The 17,611-nt window shown below is 36.5% G+C and overlaps 1 protein-coding gene across 2 annotated transcripts; it reads left to right on the forward strand.

Annotated features, from left to right (window-relative positions):
• Positions 1 to 5,468: 5,468 nt before the first annotated feature.
• LOC102696817 (GDNF-inducible zinc finger protein 1) lies at positions 5,469 to 17,250 on the forward strand. Of its 2 annotated transcripts, none has more exons than XM_069178660.1 (7): positions 5,469 to 5,872; positions 7,092 to 8,246; positions 8,947 to 9,942; positions 10,897 to 10,991; positions 11,389 to 11,556; positions 14,199 to 14,356; positions 15,801 to 17,250. In XM_069178660.1, the coding sequence occupies exons 2-7, from the start codon at positions 7,093 to 7,095 to the stop codon at positions 16,029 to 16,031; spliced, it is 2,802 nt and encodes a 933-aa protein (XP_069034761.1). In that variant the 5' UTR covers positions 5,469 to 5,872; position 7,092; the 3' UTR covers positions 16,032 to 17,250. The 2 variants fall into 2 exon arrangements, with proteins under 2 accessions (XP_069034761.1, XP_069034760.1); XM_069178659.1 differs by lacking the exon at positions 5,469 to 5,872 and adding an exon at positions 6,598 to 6,696.
• The last annotated feature ends 361 nt before the right edge of the window (positions 17,251 to 17,611 follow it).

Consider the following 17,611-nt stretch of genomic DNA (forward strand, 5'->3'; position numbering starts at 1 on the left):
AATCAACAAAGACATGGTTAACTGCACATGAAATAAATGTTCTCAACTGGTCATCTCAATCAACAGACCTCAACCCAGTCAAACATTTGTGATTCAAACTCCAGAAGACAGTTCACTAAACAATGATAATCACAATTAGTAAAACCATATATGTACTTGTGTCATATACAGTATACACAATATATAAACCGTTTGAGGTAATAGTATCTTTATTTAATATGAAAACAGTTCCACATATATGGGCAGGTAATATTTCCAGAAATGTGAGGATTCAGCACTCCTTTGATAGTAGAAGAGATAAAAAAAGATAGTGTTAAATTTACTCATTCTATTCTGTAACGATGCAGCCTGTGAAGAAATGAGTGTTCAGTCATTAATTTAAGCCATTGGATAAATAAAATATTGGATTTTTCATTTCAGTAGGTAATAGAAACATTTTTGCTCTTGTGAGAGACAGAAGTAAATACTGAGAATAGCCAAAGTACAACAGATAATACGTTAAACAATTAAACAAAATGGCTGGGGAGATGGGAATTTTGAAGTCTAAAATTACAGATATAGAAAGTAGTATTTTCTTCCAAAACTGAATAATTGTTGAGAAATAGCAGAAAGCATTTATGTAGCTATCCACTACATACTGAGCAGAGTATACTGGATTTTATTCTGTCCATAGAGAACAATCTTTAAACTATAAAATGAAAATCCATGTACTAATTTATATTGAATAACCCGGATTTTAGTATTACGAGAAAATGAGAATATATTTAAAATGATAGATTTTCAAATAACACTTTCAGAGGTGTAATTTAAATCCCTTTCCCATGTATCCTTTGAGATAGAAATCTATTTATCCAGGGAGGGGAACAGTGTATAGATCATAGATGTGATGTTCCTGTTTCCTGTGATATTTCCCAGCCTTTCAGCCAGAGGAGATGGTAATAATGACAGAATCATGTCTTCTATCTTTAAAGCCTCCTCAATTGAAGATACTATCTAGCAAAAATTATTCCTCAGCCTAAAATAATATATGACAAATTTGACTTTGCTCTGTGCAATGTTATTAAGTTCCAGTCTGGGCACTATCTAATCTGTTAACATTTCTGTTTTTTGATGTATTTTGTTCCTATTTCACCTGGGGTATGAATAAATCTGGAGGTCACAGTATCAGTGTTTTTCAATATTGTGTACCTGGGACCAGCTCCATAAGGTGCTCCTTATTTGAGAACCAGTTAGGCTAAAAACAAATGTAAGAAAAAAAATCACTTTCACTCATTATGATGCCTGTCTGGCTGTCTGTAAGGACCCATTAAGGATTGGACAGCATTGCTTCAGGGACCAGCAATGGTCCACAGGCGGTTGAGATGCACTGTGCTAAAATAAAATAGCACCACCTAGTGCCATCACAAAATTGTACTACTTCTGAATTAAACACGAAATCATGAACTTTGTGAAAGTACTGTACTGTATAGTCGCCATGTTGTAAAGAGTTTGTGAGAATTGTGATGTGAGGCGGCCCTTCCTGCTCACTAGTCACTGTAATGACTAATGTAATGTGATGTACGAATGAATAAGTACAGTTTTCACAGCTGACATTTCACTGCAGACGTTTCTTTTCCTATGTTGCTGCGCATACAGTACCTGGGAATTTGGTCTAGTTTGTGTTGTATATTGGAGGTTTTACATATTACTGTGCACATTTTACTTTCATTGTTATTTAAAATACATTCATCAATTCTCATTCTTTCTAACACTGAAATCTTAAAATTATGATGCCGTTTTAAAGAACGTCACAGAAAAATGTATATGTAGAGGTGATGCAGAACCTGTATATGCTACTGGGGCAAAGACAAGTAGTGATTTGCCCTAACTTCAGTGCAGCTGCGCAGGAGTATGAAGCCCAGGTAGGGATGATTGACTTATTGACTGGTAGTAGAATGTGGAAACAGACTGTCAGACAAATAACATATTATGGGATTCACCACCAGCAATGTAACCAGGTTGTTTTGTAGAAAACATATATGCTGTGAGTGAAAGATGATCGCTAAAGACAGTGAATGGGGCAAACATTTGGGTTTACTGTATTCCCCCAAATACTGTACAATACTCATTTTATATTGCCTATACATCTAACATCACCTGCATTGGTGTGATAAACAGTATAAATCACTTTTGAGAAAATTACAGTAGCAATCAATGGAGTGACTTTAAGAACAATTGCAAAAGAGAGTCCATTTGGCCTATTTTTCTTATTTGGAAGTTAGCAGCTAATTGATCCAAGGATTGAATCGAGTCATTTCTTGAAACAAGTCAAGGTATCGTCTTCAACAGCATGACCTTCTGTTCTCGGTTTTCAATACACTTTCACATAGCTTCCTCTTGTGTCATTTGGTTTCTGTTTCATTGTTGATATCGAAGAAGTCCACTGGAATGACTTCGTCAGAGCCTTTGAGAGTTTTGAATACTTCTCTCAGGCCTCCTTGTAGTCATACTCCTCAGGACTAAAACAGTTCCTTCAGTCTGTCAGGACATTTCCTATAGCCCCAAGATTTTTGTGATTGCTCTTCTCTGGACTGATTCCAGATAGGCAAAGCCTTTTCTATAACATGATGATCAGCATTGTACACAATATTCTAAAATGAGGACTTACTGGCACATTATACAATTAAGCATAATATCTCTTGATTTAAGTTAGGTGGTTTTAACTGCATATCTCAACATTTTGTTTACCTTTTTTTTGCTTTCCCGCAGCTAGAAGATGTAAATGATGTCAAAATAAACACCTACAACTTTTTCAGAAGTAGTCTCCTCTTGATTAGCTTTTCCCAGTTTGTATTTATAGTTTATGTGTTTACTACCTGCAACCTACTGCATTCCCTACATTAAACCATCTGCTAGGTGTTTGCAATGTCTAGATTACCACTGAAATTTGTCTAAGCTTTTTGCTCTACAAAACATTTTGCTTCTAGTGAAAATTATTGATGAAAGAAATAACAACAAATATATTTTGTACTTATTATTTGGAGATTAAAAGGTGGTATTATTTTTACAGGAGAAAAAAATACGTTTTTATATTTCATTTTCCAGGCCATGCATAAAAGCTCAATAATTATCAATGTTCCTTTTGAATTATATTAATTCTAAAGATAAGCATTCATATTACATATATACTGTACGCTTGGTGTATAATAAATAATGAAAAGGTTGTAAATGTAGAATTCTAATAAAGAGTGGCACTTATTTCAGTAGATTTATAATAAGAATAATTGCTTACACTTATATAGCGCTTTTCTGGACACTCCACTCAAAGCACTTTACAGGTAATGGAGACTCCCCTCCACCACCACCAATGTGCAGCATCCACCTTGATGATCCGACGGCAGCCATAGTGCGCCAGAACGCTCACCACACATCAGCTATCAGTGGGGAGGAGAGCAGAGTAATGAAGCCAATTCATAAAGGGGGATTGTTAGGAGGCCATGATTGATAAAGGCCAATGGGAAATTTGGCCTCTTTTCGAGAAACGCCCTGGAATTTTTAATGACCACAGAGAGTCAGGACCTCGGTTTTACGTCTCATCCAAAGGACGGCGCCTGTTTACAGTATAGTGTCCCCATCACTATACTGGGGCATTAGGACCCTCATGAGCTGCAGGGTGAGCACCCCCTGCTGGCCCCACTAACACCTCTTCCAGCAGCAACCTTAGTTTTTCCCAGGAGGTCTCCCCTGGTACTGACCAGGCTCACACCTGCTGAGCTTCAGTAGGTTGCCAGGTGTGAGTTGCAGGGTGATATGGCTGCTGGCAATATCACGCTATAGGATCATGTTGGAAGTTAATGTCCAGGAAATTCAGTTTTCAGTTCTAAAAACTCCTCTTGCTCCTCATTTAGCTGCTGCTTCAAACACTGCATCATTAATAGAGAAATAAAACTACAGCATTTAGCCCTTTTAGTATCTGGACAAAATCAATAGAAATTAGAATCAGATCTGTTCTACTGTATGATGTGTGCCTTGCTGAAAAAAGGGTTTAATCATGCACAGAAGGATTTTGAATTTGCCAAGGATCAAAGATAATTCCTTAAGAAACTTGTTCAACTATCTGAAATGTCACTGAGTTTCTGCTGATTAAAGTAATCTCACTCAACTCTGATTGAGCTGATGCCAGAGCTCTAAGATTAAAATTTACAAATGAAATATGTTAATGATAAAGCCCTGTGGTTAACAATATGAAAACTAATGAAAAAAACAGTGGGCATTCCCAAAACTTTGTGGATTGTTGTATGAAATAATAAATAAAAATTGATTTATTATTTCATACAAAATAATAGATAAGCCATTCACCTGTCAAAACAGAATTAACAATACATCTGAACTTGTCTGTCTAGAAATAAGAAGTGGGGTGATCTTATAAAGGTCTTCTGTTTGTTCAAGATTCTAAAACATTAACTGTACACCTTTATGGTCTAAGAAAAAAGAAAGTAAATTATATATTATATATATAGGTGGATGCTGCACATTGGTGGTGGTGGTGGAGGGGAGTCCCCATTACCTGTAAAGCGCTTTGAGTGGAGTGTCCAGAAAAGCACTACATAAGTGTAAGCAATTATTATTAGTAGTATTATTAGTATTATTATCCCAAAAATATTTGTATTAAAAAATAGATTTTAAAAACTGACTTGCGTTTGCCCTAATTAGTGTAACCTGCACGCCATCTGGTGGTCACTTAAAATAAGCAAAATATAGTTAAACTCTTTAAACATTTTAATTAAAACGTAACCTTTAGAAATTTAAAATGACTCTATAGATTTGTTGCAAAGTACACTGAAAATATATTTTTATACTTTATGATTTTCTAATGTACAGTCCTAAATAAAAATACTTGTGAAATACAACTCATTTAATATAAACCCAACCCAATATTAAAAAACCCTTTATACCTAGCATTTTCACTTGATTCAAATCAATTAGTATAAGGCTTATAAAACAACATTTTTTTAAAAACAATTATAATTATTGTATTAGTTTTAGGATGGAAACGTGTTCCATCAGCATTCGGAGAATACCTTCAAACACCCTTTCCAACCACTTGCGAAGAGAGTTTCGGAAAATGTTAGCGTAACTGAATTAAACACCTTTATGGCCCATGGTGAGGTTTCGCCTTAGTGAAACAACCCTTCAAAAAAATTGTAAATTGTAAAGTAAATATCAATAGTATTGTAAAAATGGACAGGTTCCAAAACCGTGTGTTATATTACTATCCTACAGTAAACTACGTAAATAACTATTTCGTATAAAAACTTTATTGAAACATTATATCCACAAAGGCTTATGTGAAACCAGTTTGCTATACGAATATGCCGCCTGCCACAACTACTAACGTCGTAAAAATGTCTTCTGTGACCTCTCACTAGCTCATTTCTGATTGGCGACTGAGAATACGGCAAATGTAGGTTTAGATTGTAATCACAGCCTCAAGCATTTCCACACAGGGACATTAAAGCAACGCTGCCCCGGAAATCTTCCGTGTGTGGCGGCCTTGCTGCACTGCGTTTTCACTTTCACTTACAGTCGCATTAAGGCTCCTCGATTGCTTTCACAGTCACACTGTGGCAGGTTGCGTTTGCCATTTGGTTACAGTGAACAGCTGAGCAGGATTTCTGCACATCCAAATGCATACAAATCGACGCTGCTGAACGTAACCAGACTACTGTAAAGAGACTGAAATTTACCATATGTAATCTGACCATGCGTTCACATCCTGTGCCGTAATGAAGCGTGGATGAACCGCGTTAGCGGTACTGAACACCACTTAGCGAGGGGTGTATTTTTCCATTCCTTTTCATGAAAGGAAGGATATTCTTAGAATAACAAACGGGTAAGTTTTGTGCAAAGCTTTTATATATATATAAATAATGCGCTAGAGTGTGTGGATTTTAACAATGATTTTGAAAGGACTGTGTTTTTGATTAGGGGACAGACAAAAAACTAACCTGCACAAGTTGACATACAATGCAGTACTACAGAAGTTTACAGTTCCGTGGGGTACCTAATAATTAGTATTATTCGGTGCCTTGCGACTAGATTTTCCAAATTGTTTTAACGTGTATCCAGCTGCATAAAATGCAGTATATTACTATATATACAGTATAGGTGTGTTTGCACGGGTAGTCTATACACACAACACACGGTGCACATTATACAGTATATACAGTATGTATAATACAGTGTCCGTGATCTTGTCTTTATGATCTTAATAACTTCTTTACTCTTAATGTTACAATTTACTGGCTAGAATTCATAAGGTGAAAAGGACATGGTTGTTGTGAAAATAAAACAGGACAAAAATCTGAATATTAATTGGAAATAGTAGTTCTTGACAGACTTCACTATGTTACTATGTGTAATCCTTTAAAATAATAAGTAGCATCACTGTTCATTCAGGGTTATTGTGTTTATTGTGGCATGTGATATTTTACTTACTGTTCCAAATTGTTTTAATGCTGATTATAGCTCTTCTTTTGTTGTTTTATAAAATATTCTTAAGGACATTTTTTGATTTAAGAAATCCATTCAGTCTAGAGATTTAGTTTCTGCCAAATAAAAAGGACTTAAAATAGGAGTGAAAACCAAAATGATAAAGGATGTTGTAAGATGGACTCTTGTAGCATCACACACTTCAAATGGTACCCTCCATTACAGGTAATAAATTAGTTAAATGTGATAAATGTTTTGTTAAACTGCATTTATTTTACAGTAATATCTCTTTTAACACTTTCATTGAGGCAACGGAGTCTTAAAAAGTTTAGAAAATGAACTTGTTTAAAAACACTGGATGCAATTTCTTATTTCTGTAGAAATCTCTGATTTATCAGAAGTGGAGAAAATATATATTAGTAAGAATGGGGCTTTTAGTCTGAATGCAAGTACACCAGACTGTATACTAAAAAAAGAAAGCTGTACTAATTGAACTTATTCTGTCACTTGGAATCCTAGTATATTGTTTTGAAGATGTTCACGTCATTAATAGGGTGCATTGTCAAAAATCTTATTTTCCTTGTAAATAACCTGTGGATTTCTTGTACTTCTTTTGGCAGAATGGAGACTATTAAAATCACCATGGAATCCAAAGGCATGGCTGCTAACCTGCTCACTGCACTCCATTCCCTATATGAGTTTGGGTATCTGTGTGATGTGATTGTACATACAGAACAAAATGGCGTCCATGAGGAGTTTTCAGCCCACAGAGTTGTCCTGGCAGCTTCCAGCAGTTATTTCCGGGAGCTGTTTCTAAGCGAGGAGCTCTCTGGTGACAAAATGACCACTGTGACATTGCATGATATCGGCACTGAGGATTTTGCTGCCTTTCTGAAATTCATCTACACGGCTAGAGTGGAGATTTCACCAGCTAAACTGCTGGGATTAAAAGAAGTGGCAGAGAAGGTAAACTGCAGTGATCTTCTTGAGGCTTGTGTGGGCTCCATTTCTGGTCAGTGTTTAGGGACCAAGTCGGATTTATCTCCACCAGGTATTCTTTGGAGATCCAAGAGCTCATCCTTAGACCAGGCCTCAGACACAAAGCTCAAAGAAGATAAACGCCAAGAGAATGGGGAGCTCCGTAAGATGGTCTCACAACCATCTGCGCACACTGCAGAAATTAAAGAGAAGGACAGTGACATGAAGGGGTGTGATGATTCCCAAAATAAAACATCTTTGAAAGACCCAGTTGGGTGGGAAACAAGGTTGGTTGTCAGAAAGCCACAGCATGAGGAAAAGGAGTCCAGCTGTGCAGGCGGGAAGCCTCTCAGAAGGGTGCTGAAGTGGCATGAAGAAACCTATGTCTGCGACAAATGCAGTAAGGAATTTAACTCTGTGAAGCAGTACCAGAGGCACATGAGCAGAGAGCACAAGGTCAGCGTGTTAGTGAAGTACAGCTGCGACATGTGCAACCAACTAGTTTCAAACCATCAGAACCTGCGGCAGCACAGGATGACGGTCCACAGCAACGAACGCCTGTTTGCGTGCACCGTTTGCGACAAGAGATTCAAACGCCCCAAAGACATTAACGACCACACCAGGAGGGTCCATGAGAAAAAGAGAAAGCCCCAGGTCTGTCCTTTCTGTCACAAAACCATCAGTTCAAAGGGTGGACTCACCGTCCACATCAGAATTCACACAGGAGAGAAACCATACAAGTGCACAGACTGTGCTGCCAGCTTTGCGCAGAAATCTTCCTTCAACACACATGTGAGGTAAACAGCTCTGTGGGATGATGTGTTGGAAGTTCAGTATGCCGCAGAGCCCCAAAAATGGCTCCAGTCATGTCAGTAGCTAAAAATGATTTAAGACCGAGGTCACGTTGTGCGCTAGATACACACCTAAGTCTAGATTGACTCTATCCACATATATTTATGTATATATATATAGAGAGAATAAGGTTTATGTTTCCTATATGTACTATTCTGCACTTGTCTGTATTAAACATCAGCTGTTAGGATTTTGCCCAGTCTTGAATTTTATCTGAATCTTTTTGAATTTCATTTTCTGCTTCTACGGCATTTGCTGGCTCTTTTGTTTTAGTATCAGCATCTATCTTAACTATTTTACTAACTATAACAGAATCTTTATTATTGATATAATGATTGATCAAGTACCTGTGATACTCTACTAATTATGTAACCCCGATTGGACTATTATCCTATCTGTATTACCTATTTTTCGATTAAAACCAATTCTTAATCCAGACATATGCATTTGCCAAAATGCCTAGGCCCTCTAAGTTGAGTATCTTTTATGAATAACTTTAATGGTAAAAAGATGTATAACTGTAAACCAAGATTACTGATAACAGGAAATTCAGGGGTATAAAAACAATTTCAAATTTTGATGATCGTGCAATATTTGCTTTGTTTTAATATTCTGATCTACTATAGGTCTTTAATTTTCTTACAGGAAAATTCATCTATGTGCTAAAGAGCGGAAGTCCAAACCTGTTTACTGGAAACATGTTCTTTCAAATGAGGATGATGCATCAGCCAATATTTTACAAGATGATGGACAACCTGTAAACGATGAAAAAATCTATGACATAGCCGATAAGAAGACTGTTGTCTGCAGTAATGAGACACTTGGTATTGAAGAAAAGTGTAGTACACCATCTACACAAAAAGAGAGTACTATAAAGGAGGCAGATACAACAAAAGATACTGATTTACACTGTAAGCATGAGAGGAAAACAGACGGCCAGACAGATGTGAGGGGGACAGGTGTTGCAGAACATGCAGTAAAGTTGTATAAAAATGGGGCCCACGGTGATGGAGAGAGTGGAAATCAAAGTCCACCTGAACTAATAGAAGGGGGAAATGGTGAGTGTGATGTAAATGATGATCATGATGAAAGAGAAGATGTTGATCCTTCCTGTTCTGGGTCAGATTTCGAGGAAGATCACAAGGAGGATGAGAACAGCAGTGAAGAGGAACAGAAAAAAGAGTCAGAGCCCCTGGTCCTGAAATCCAAAAAAGAACGGTATGTCATCAAATGTGATAAATGTGAAAGCCAGTTCACTCTGAGGAGGAGGTTTGTGGCTCACTACCTGGAGGTTCATCAATGCCAACCGGAGAAATTCTACAAGTGTGACACCTGTGGAAGGTCCTTTGCCAACTACAGCTGCTGGAAGGAACATCGGGCATGCGTTCACACAGAGGAGCGCCAGTTCGCTTGCACCCTCTGCGGTGCCACCTTCAAGCGTAAGAGGGACGTCCGCGCTCACTATGTGCGCAAACATGAAGGCCGGGTCAAGAGGCCGCTGTGCTCCGTCTGCGGGAAGATCCTGAGCTCCCGAACAGCTCTCGTCTTTCACATGAGGACTCACACTGGAGAGAAACCATACCAGTGTTCTGTGTGTAACAGCAGGTTTGCTCAACCATCGCAGCTCAAGATCCACATGAGGTTAGTTCTGTTCATCACCATGTAAAACCTGCAGGTTGTGTTCCCTTATGATCATTTACCACTACAATTTGCATAATTTTCACAGTGGTTTTGCTTTACTTTTCCTTGGTGTGCCTTCCTCATATTCCATGTTTTAAAAGTGATTTTTTGAGGTTTTACCATATTTTGTTTTAACTGTGATATTCCTTGTGAGACTTATAAGGATGTAAATCAGGGATGACTGACCAAGTATTAAGGTGCTTATTAGTTTCGAATTCAGTTGGACTTTCTTTTTCTCTTCATATATTAAAAGCTTTTGTGTGACTCCGGCAGTGAAGGGTTTTTGTATTTGAACTGATTAGAATTCTAAAGAATGTGTGATAGCTGCCATTTTGTAAGGTTTACAATGACAAAGGATATATTCAGAATAGATGTCATTTTTCCTAGCATGACTTTATATGCATATATATGTTCCACGCTATAGTTAAGGTATGAAAATCACTCAGAAATGTCTTTGCTTCAGAGTTGAGGGATTGAGAGTATGTTACTGTTTTTCCATTTAAACTTATTTCAAAATGACATTTACTGTAACAGTGCTACAGTTTAAGCATAACTGATATTTTGTTGAACCTTTTGTCAAGAATTAAGTTGCTAATTTTGTGAACAAATTCTCCTTAATGTGATCAGTATGTAGAATAGATCTTCTGTTAAATTTAATTGAATTTTCAATATATTTGTTTAGCCAAAATTCAGTTTTATGAGTAGTTTTTAAAAATCCAAATTCAGATCTATTCAGTGGTTTGTGACTATCCACATCTCATAATATTGTGCTGTTACGAATAAGCAATTAGCTATAATTTAAAGTAAACCCACTGTAATAAGTTATGTAACTAAACAAAGTGAAAATTAGAAATTTTCTAAACGTTTACATTGAGTGACAGTTGTTAATGAGTTGTGTTTTCACCTTGAACACAGGTGTCACACTGGAGAGAAGCCATATATTTGTGAGGTGTGTGGTATCAGTTTCTCTGACAAAGGCAAGCTGAATGGCCATCGTAGGACTCACACAGGTAAAATTCTCATTCACAGCCAGCATACTGCCTCTCTACCTTCCTCAGCAAACTCCGTTTTCACGTCTCGTCTCTATCGCACTGAGGAAAATTGATTTAGAGAAAAAAGTGTAAAATGTTGTCCCACACTAAAACTGCATGCGTGATGCTTTCCTTAGTGAGATTTATTGCAATGTTATAATTCAACTTTCCTTTTTATTTTGTTACATTTTTTCTTTACTGAAGCTAATTTTAACTAAGTTTATTGGAAACTACTGAAAATCCAAATATTAAAAACAGAGTAAATGTTAAGACTGGTGTATTTCTATTTAAAATAGGAACACACCAATTTAAGTACGTGCTCAGCACTTGTTCTAAGTATTTTAAACAACACACATACTTGCTGTTATTTATGCAGGTGAGCGACTATATAAATGCGATGTGTGTGAGAAGAGCTTTTCTACGAATGAATACCTAAAATGCCACAAAAGATGCCACATGGGAGCCAAGCCTTACAAGTGTGAAGTCTGTGGGAAAGCATTTGGTCTTCGTGCATCTTATGTCCAGCACAGCAGAGTGCATTCAGGTTTGTTTAGCCTTTTTTTCAGTGGTGTCAATTGGTAGATAACACTAAGGCATAAAACATTGCATACGGTATTTCATTCCTGATAAATGGTTGACTCTCAAAAGCAAAGGAGTCCACAGAAATGCATTCCCATGTTTTGAGAACAGGTCATTTAAGGGCACAACTTCTAAATTGGTGGATGTAGGCCATGATCTGACCTGGTGATTTCGTTTAGGCCCATTGCGCTTTAAAATAAAAGGCTAGTTAAATTTACAGATGATATGAAAATAGGAGGGGTAAGGAACAAACTAATAGCAAAAAGGGGGAAAAATAGTATTATGGATTGGGTAAACACATTAAATAAAATGTAACATTCATAGGTGCAACGTGATGCATGCTGGTAGTAGGAGTACCTGGTCAAAAGTACATGATGCAGCACACACATGCCTTACAAAAATATTCAGACCTTTGCACAGTTTTCACATTTTGTTTCTTCAAAGCATGAGGTCATGCCATTTTAAAATAGTAATTAATATGTGTCACATACACAGGCTACTTCAAACATTAAATAACAAAAGGAAGTTAATAGATATTATGATAGAAAAATGAAAGACTTAAGTGTGGAAATCAAATTACAAATTAAGTAACCACACAAATAGTTGACTGGCCTCTGTCTGCTGTGCTATAATAGTAGTTCTCCTTGTTTCAGAATCGCATTTAACTCTGTGAGGTTCCTTGGTCAGCTAGTGAATTTGAAACAAGGGCTCAACCGTGAAAACTAAGAAGCTTTAAAATCAAGTGAAGGACACACAAAAGTATCAGAGTCTCTGAATACTCCTCAGTCATCAAGAAACAGAATCTGTCTAGATCAGGTTGTTCCATCAAATTGACGAGCTAAAAAGGAAATGGGGGTTAGGCCAACAACAACTTTGAAAGTGCTGCTGAGTTCAGTGGTAAAAATGTACATTAGTCAACAATATGTAATAAAAATAGTCTACAGTATATGGTAAGCAGGCAAGAAGAAAGCCATTACTAAAAATAATCCATCTCAAAGCCTGCATGGAGTTTGCAACAAACCAGAGTGATCCTGCAAAAACTGTGGTAAAACATGTTGTGGTCAGTTGAGACTGAATTGGAAACAAACTGGAATGTTTTTGTCTAAATGCCAAATGTTACCCAAAATAGAACATTATCCAGTCAACACCATCCATACAGTCAAGTGTTGAAGTGACAGCATTATGCTATGGGGATGCTTCTCCTTCCCATGGACTGGAAAGCATGTTATGATTGAAGGAAAATGGATAGAGCATAGTACTATAGGAGTATCTGTTTTGGTATACTAAAGACCTAAAATTTGGGTGAAAGTTCTAAACAATAGAATGCTCCAAACTACAAGGTAACACTGGAATGCATTAATATAAGAATGTGAGCATCTTTGAGTGGCTCAAAGTCCTGACTTTCCTATTGAGAATCTCTGGAAATATTAAAAGACCTCTGTCCATAATGAATCCCTAAGCAACCTGAGAAACCTTGAGGAAACCTACAAAAAAGAATGGGCAAAAATTGTAATAAGCCAGCATGCAAAGTTGATAGAAACTTAACATTTAAAAATGTTTGGCATTAGTTGCTGCACAAGGTGCTTCACAAAATATTGAATTCAAGGGTCTGAATTCATATGTAATCAGCATATTTAATTTTTTCTTTAGTTATTGGCTAACATGTACTGTAACATATATAACTTACCTTTAGAAGTCCTCAGAATGAATAAAAGTTTTGAATAAAATATTAAGTTAGTATTGTGTGCATTTAGTTAAAAATATATGATAAAGTTTGCAGGGGATAGGAGTCAAGTATGTAAGGGTATAGATGGGGATAACTAGACAAATATTTCACACTCAGTAGCAAAAATAAACACTCTTTTAAACTGACGCTTTTAAGAAATGGCTGGCTGTAAGATGTTAGAAACAAGATTGAAATTGGATGATTTGCATCGTCCTATTTCTACCATTTCTCATGTTCTTAAATTCTAAGTCACCGGGCTGTAAATATGGTTGTGAGGCCTTTCGGCTTCTTTGTAACATTCCACAGTTAACTCTGGATTCATATATTAATTGTTTGCCGATTGCTCTTTGCCCTATATTTGCTTAAATTTAATGAAGTCTTGAACAGACAAAAAAAAAACTCATGACACCCTCATCACCATGAAGTATAAACCAGTTACTTCATTTTCTTTCTGAAGTTCTTGAACAAGCAGTTCTTCAATATCTCCTTAACGTAAGGAAAATGCCTTAGTCATTCAACATTATACATGTCCTTGTTAGAAAAATGAAACATAATACCATTTTTTAACTGTACCACATGATTCTCAGCTGCAGTAGGTTGAATATTTTTTCATGTAAAACGTCTAAAAATGATGACAATTAACAGTTATTACAGTACCAATTGTAATTAGGAGTGGCTGTGTTCAGTGTTTTATACACAAATGTTAAAGCAATAGACTTCTATTGTCAATACTTTATGTGAAGAATTAACATTGAACCCATGCATCAAAACAGGAACTGGCTAATCTTAGGCCAATTAAGTATCTTAACCCTTTATTTAATTTGTATAAAATCAAGATTTTATTGAAAACTTGCAAATGAGACTTTTAATGTTTTTTTCAGATACTCGTCCTTATTTCTGCGAGCAGTGTGGGAAGACATTCACTCAGCAGGGAGCTCTCCGGCGTCACCAGAGGATTCACACAGGAGAGAAGCCTTACAAGTGCAAAGCCTGTGACCGTAGCTTCACGGACATGTCCACTCTGAGGAGACATGTGGCGGTAAGGGACGCTGGATGGATAACGCTACAGTGCTCTTCTTAGAAAACAATTGACAAGACTTCTCAAATTGAAATGCCAGGCATAACATAAATCTATTTGTGTTTTCTGCTAATAGAAATAATGGACTGAAGCTTCAGTTAGGCACAATTTAAGCATTAACTTATATAAGTCAATCACCTCCACATCCAAAACATGTTTTCTTCATTTTTACTTTTCAGCGTGGTACAGCATTACTTTTTACATGCTCCATCTCAGCTTACAGGCAGATACAGATCCCCACTCTAACAACATAAATATTGTATTTCTTTTTTCTGCATTATTAAGTTTTTTTTTTAATTAAATAAGCATCCTCAAGCCCACAGGTTGTTTGAATGCTCTGCCACTTGCATGTAAGCAGATATACTGTTCAGTAAGTGAGAGGCCGTTCTCACCTTTCAGTTTTGTTAGTTTGGAAGAATTCTTAGATGGACTGCCTGAAGGAATTCTGGGTACTGAGCTACTAGTGTTTGTAGTCAGAAGATTGTACTACCGCGGTACAACTGTTATTAGTCTCAAAAGCCTTACCAACAAACACACAGCAACACAGGTCAATCCCTACTGTGGCCAACATTCAGTTTCAAATCGGAGATAAAAGCAGTGAAGGGTGTGTGGAATTCTATATCCTGTCGGCCTGTCTCAGCAATGTGACAACTTCAAAAACCTTAGAACATATACCCACCTGCAATACTTTCTATGTAATGTCTATTAGCATGTGGTCCATTTCTAAAGTTGGCTGACATTCTTTCACCAATTCTATAAGTGCTTCTTCCAATTCTTGGTCGTAGAGAGCCAGAGCCTATCCTGGCAAGCAACAGGCACAAAGCAGGATACAGCCAGGACAGGACGTCAGTCCATTGCAAGGCAGACACGCAGACATGTACACACTCACACCAGGTTCAATTTTCCCAGAAGCCAATTAACCTACCAGTAGGTTATTGGACTGTGAGAGGAAACCCATGTGAACGTGGGGAGAACATTCGCAATCCACACAGATGGCACCCCAGGTCTGAAATTGAACCCAGGACCCTTGCACTGTGAGGCATCAGTGCTAATCAATGTGCCAGCCCTGGATGAAATTCAGTTTTTCTAAAAAAATATCTGTTGAACGTATTTCTAAACATGACCTTTTTTATGTATTCCTCAGGTTTTTACAGTTGCTTTGCCAAACAACAGTGTAGTAAAGCTGTGCTTTACCTTATCACTACAGCAGATGTTCTTTATTGTTTATAGCCTACAGATACTTTTGTCAGTCTGTGCTCCTGATTATTAAACAAAAAATAGATTTTGAACATAGCTGGGTGACTTCAACGCTTTGACATTTGTTGTTGAACATTGCATTTCTCATTTTGTCTCGTTTCTGCAGTTGCAAATCTAACTGTCTTCCTCTTTAATCCTGAATCTTTAGGTTCATGACAGAAAGGCACAGTGGAGAACCTATGTGATTGATCTCACCACAAAAAAGGATCACAACTGGTCCAAGATAGAAACATTTGGAGGTGCCTATGTAGAGGACAGCCCTGTTAATCAGGATTTTGCTGACATCCTCAAACAAGCCCATGAAGAACAAGAAAAAAACAAAAATGAAAAACGTCATGCAGTTCTCAAACAGAATTCCCAGTGTTCAAACACTTCATAATACATAGCACTATAGTAGCTTGCAATTCTAAAAAACTATATTTCTACTCTCACAGAAATTTAAATAGCTTTATAATTTGATAAATGTAGTGAATTGTACATTGTGCATAAAGAGGTGCTTATTTTTAATCTATTTCAGTCTTCAGCTTCTTAGGATATTACCTTTTTACCTAAAAAGGCCAAATTCTGCCAATGTATAAATTCTGAAAAATATTGTGAACTTTTTGAGACTTAATTGACTGCTTAACAGAGCAATTTGAAAAATTAAGTAGCTTTAGTACTATTTTGCAACCTTATTAGGTTTGACAAGTCCACAATTTCTAATTATGAATCAATTTTAAAGAGTACATGTCATAATGTTCTGTTCTATGATTTATGTTTTATTAGTTCCTATAACACAGAATTGCAGTGAGGCAACTTTGGAATTTTTTTTCCACCTGAAATTATTAACGTCGGATCACTCCCAAGATTAGGCAAGTACTCAAAAATGGCTGTAGAAAACCATCTCAAATGATTACACACAGAGTCTGGTGAACTTAATGGGGTGAGGGCAGTTATTGCCTCAGAAGTTTAGGCAGAAAAATACTGATTTTTACACACTGAATTATATTTATAATATAATTGTGTTGCAATGCTTGAAATCACTGGGTTGAATACAAAGTATGTTTTGTTCTAATATGACTAAATGTATGGGAAAACCAAAAGTATTATATTTATAAATATTAATCTTTTGATTGCAAATGCATATTGCTTGATTATAAAGCAAAACAGCTTTTACTTTGCTGTCCCAATACTTTTGGAGTGCACTGCATTTTCCTGATTAAATGGGAACAGGTTTTTTATTAACAGTTTGTCTAATGTTAATTCTTAAAACCTGACTGTAAAAAACATGCCTTCTCTAAGCAAAAGAATATGACAGCACAGTAAATGCGTTATTCTGAGTTGAACTTGAATTCTTGTCTTGGACATACAGTATTAGTCTTACGAAAATGTAACGAACACAGCTGTGGTGTTTTTTCTTTGCAACTCCAATGGGGGAAAAAAAACAACTTAAAGTTGAAAACAAAAGTTTTATTCTTGTGTTTTTTGTAAAATAATTGTGATATGTTCATGATAAATTAGAAGTGGTAAAAATGTCACTATTTTAAATGCACTATGCTGGAGTTGGAACATGTCTGTGTAATGTGATTTATTCAACAAATTAAAATTGTCTTCAATACTTTGTCGAGAGTGATTATTTTGTTTTTCTTAAATCAATGTTTGCTATGCTAAATGCATAATTTGAGTAAAACCATCAATGAAAGAGGCTTCTCAAAACCCACTACTGCATATGGAGTGGAGACCAAGTAGTCATATTAGACAGGATATGCCGTTTCAAAGAAAAACGTCGATTTCATAAAGTAAGCTTATGGTGTAAGAAGGCATAAAGGCAAATCTAAGAATTTACATTTCCATTTTCACATTACACAATAAACCCTGACTATAAATCTAAAACATATATCAGCACATAGTACTAGTTAGTAATAGATTAACTTTTGTTTCTTCGAAGTGGGGTCATGTATGTAGAAAATCAACAATCAC

Source organism: Lepisosteus oculatus, chromosome 2 (genome assembly GCF_040954835.1).
Source record: "Lepisosteus oculatus isolate fLepOcu1 chromosome 2, fLepOcu1.hap2, whole genome shotgun sequence".
Taxonomy (NCBI): Eukaryota; Metazoa; Chordata; class Actinopteri; order Semionotiformes; family Lepisosteidae; genus Lepisosteus; species Lepisosteus oculatus.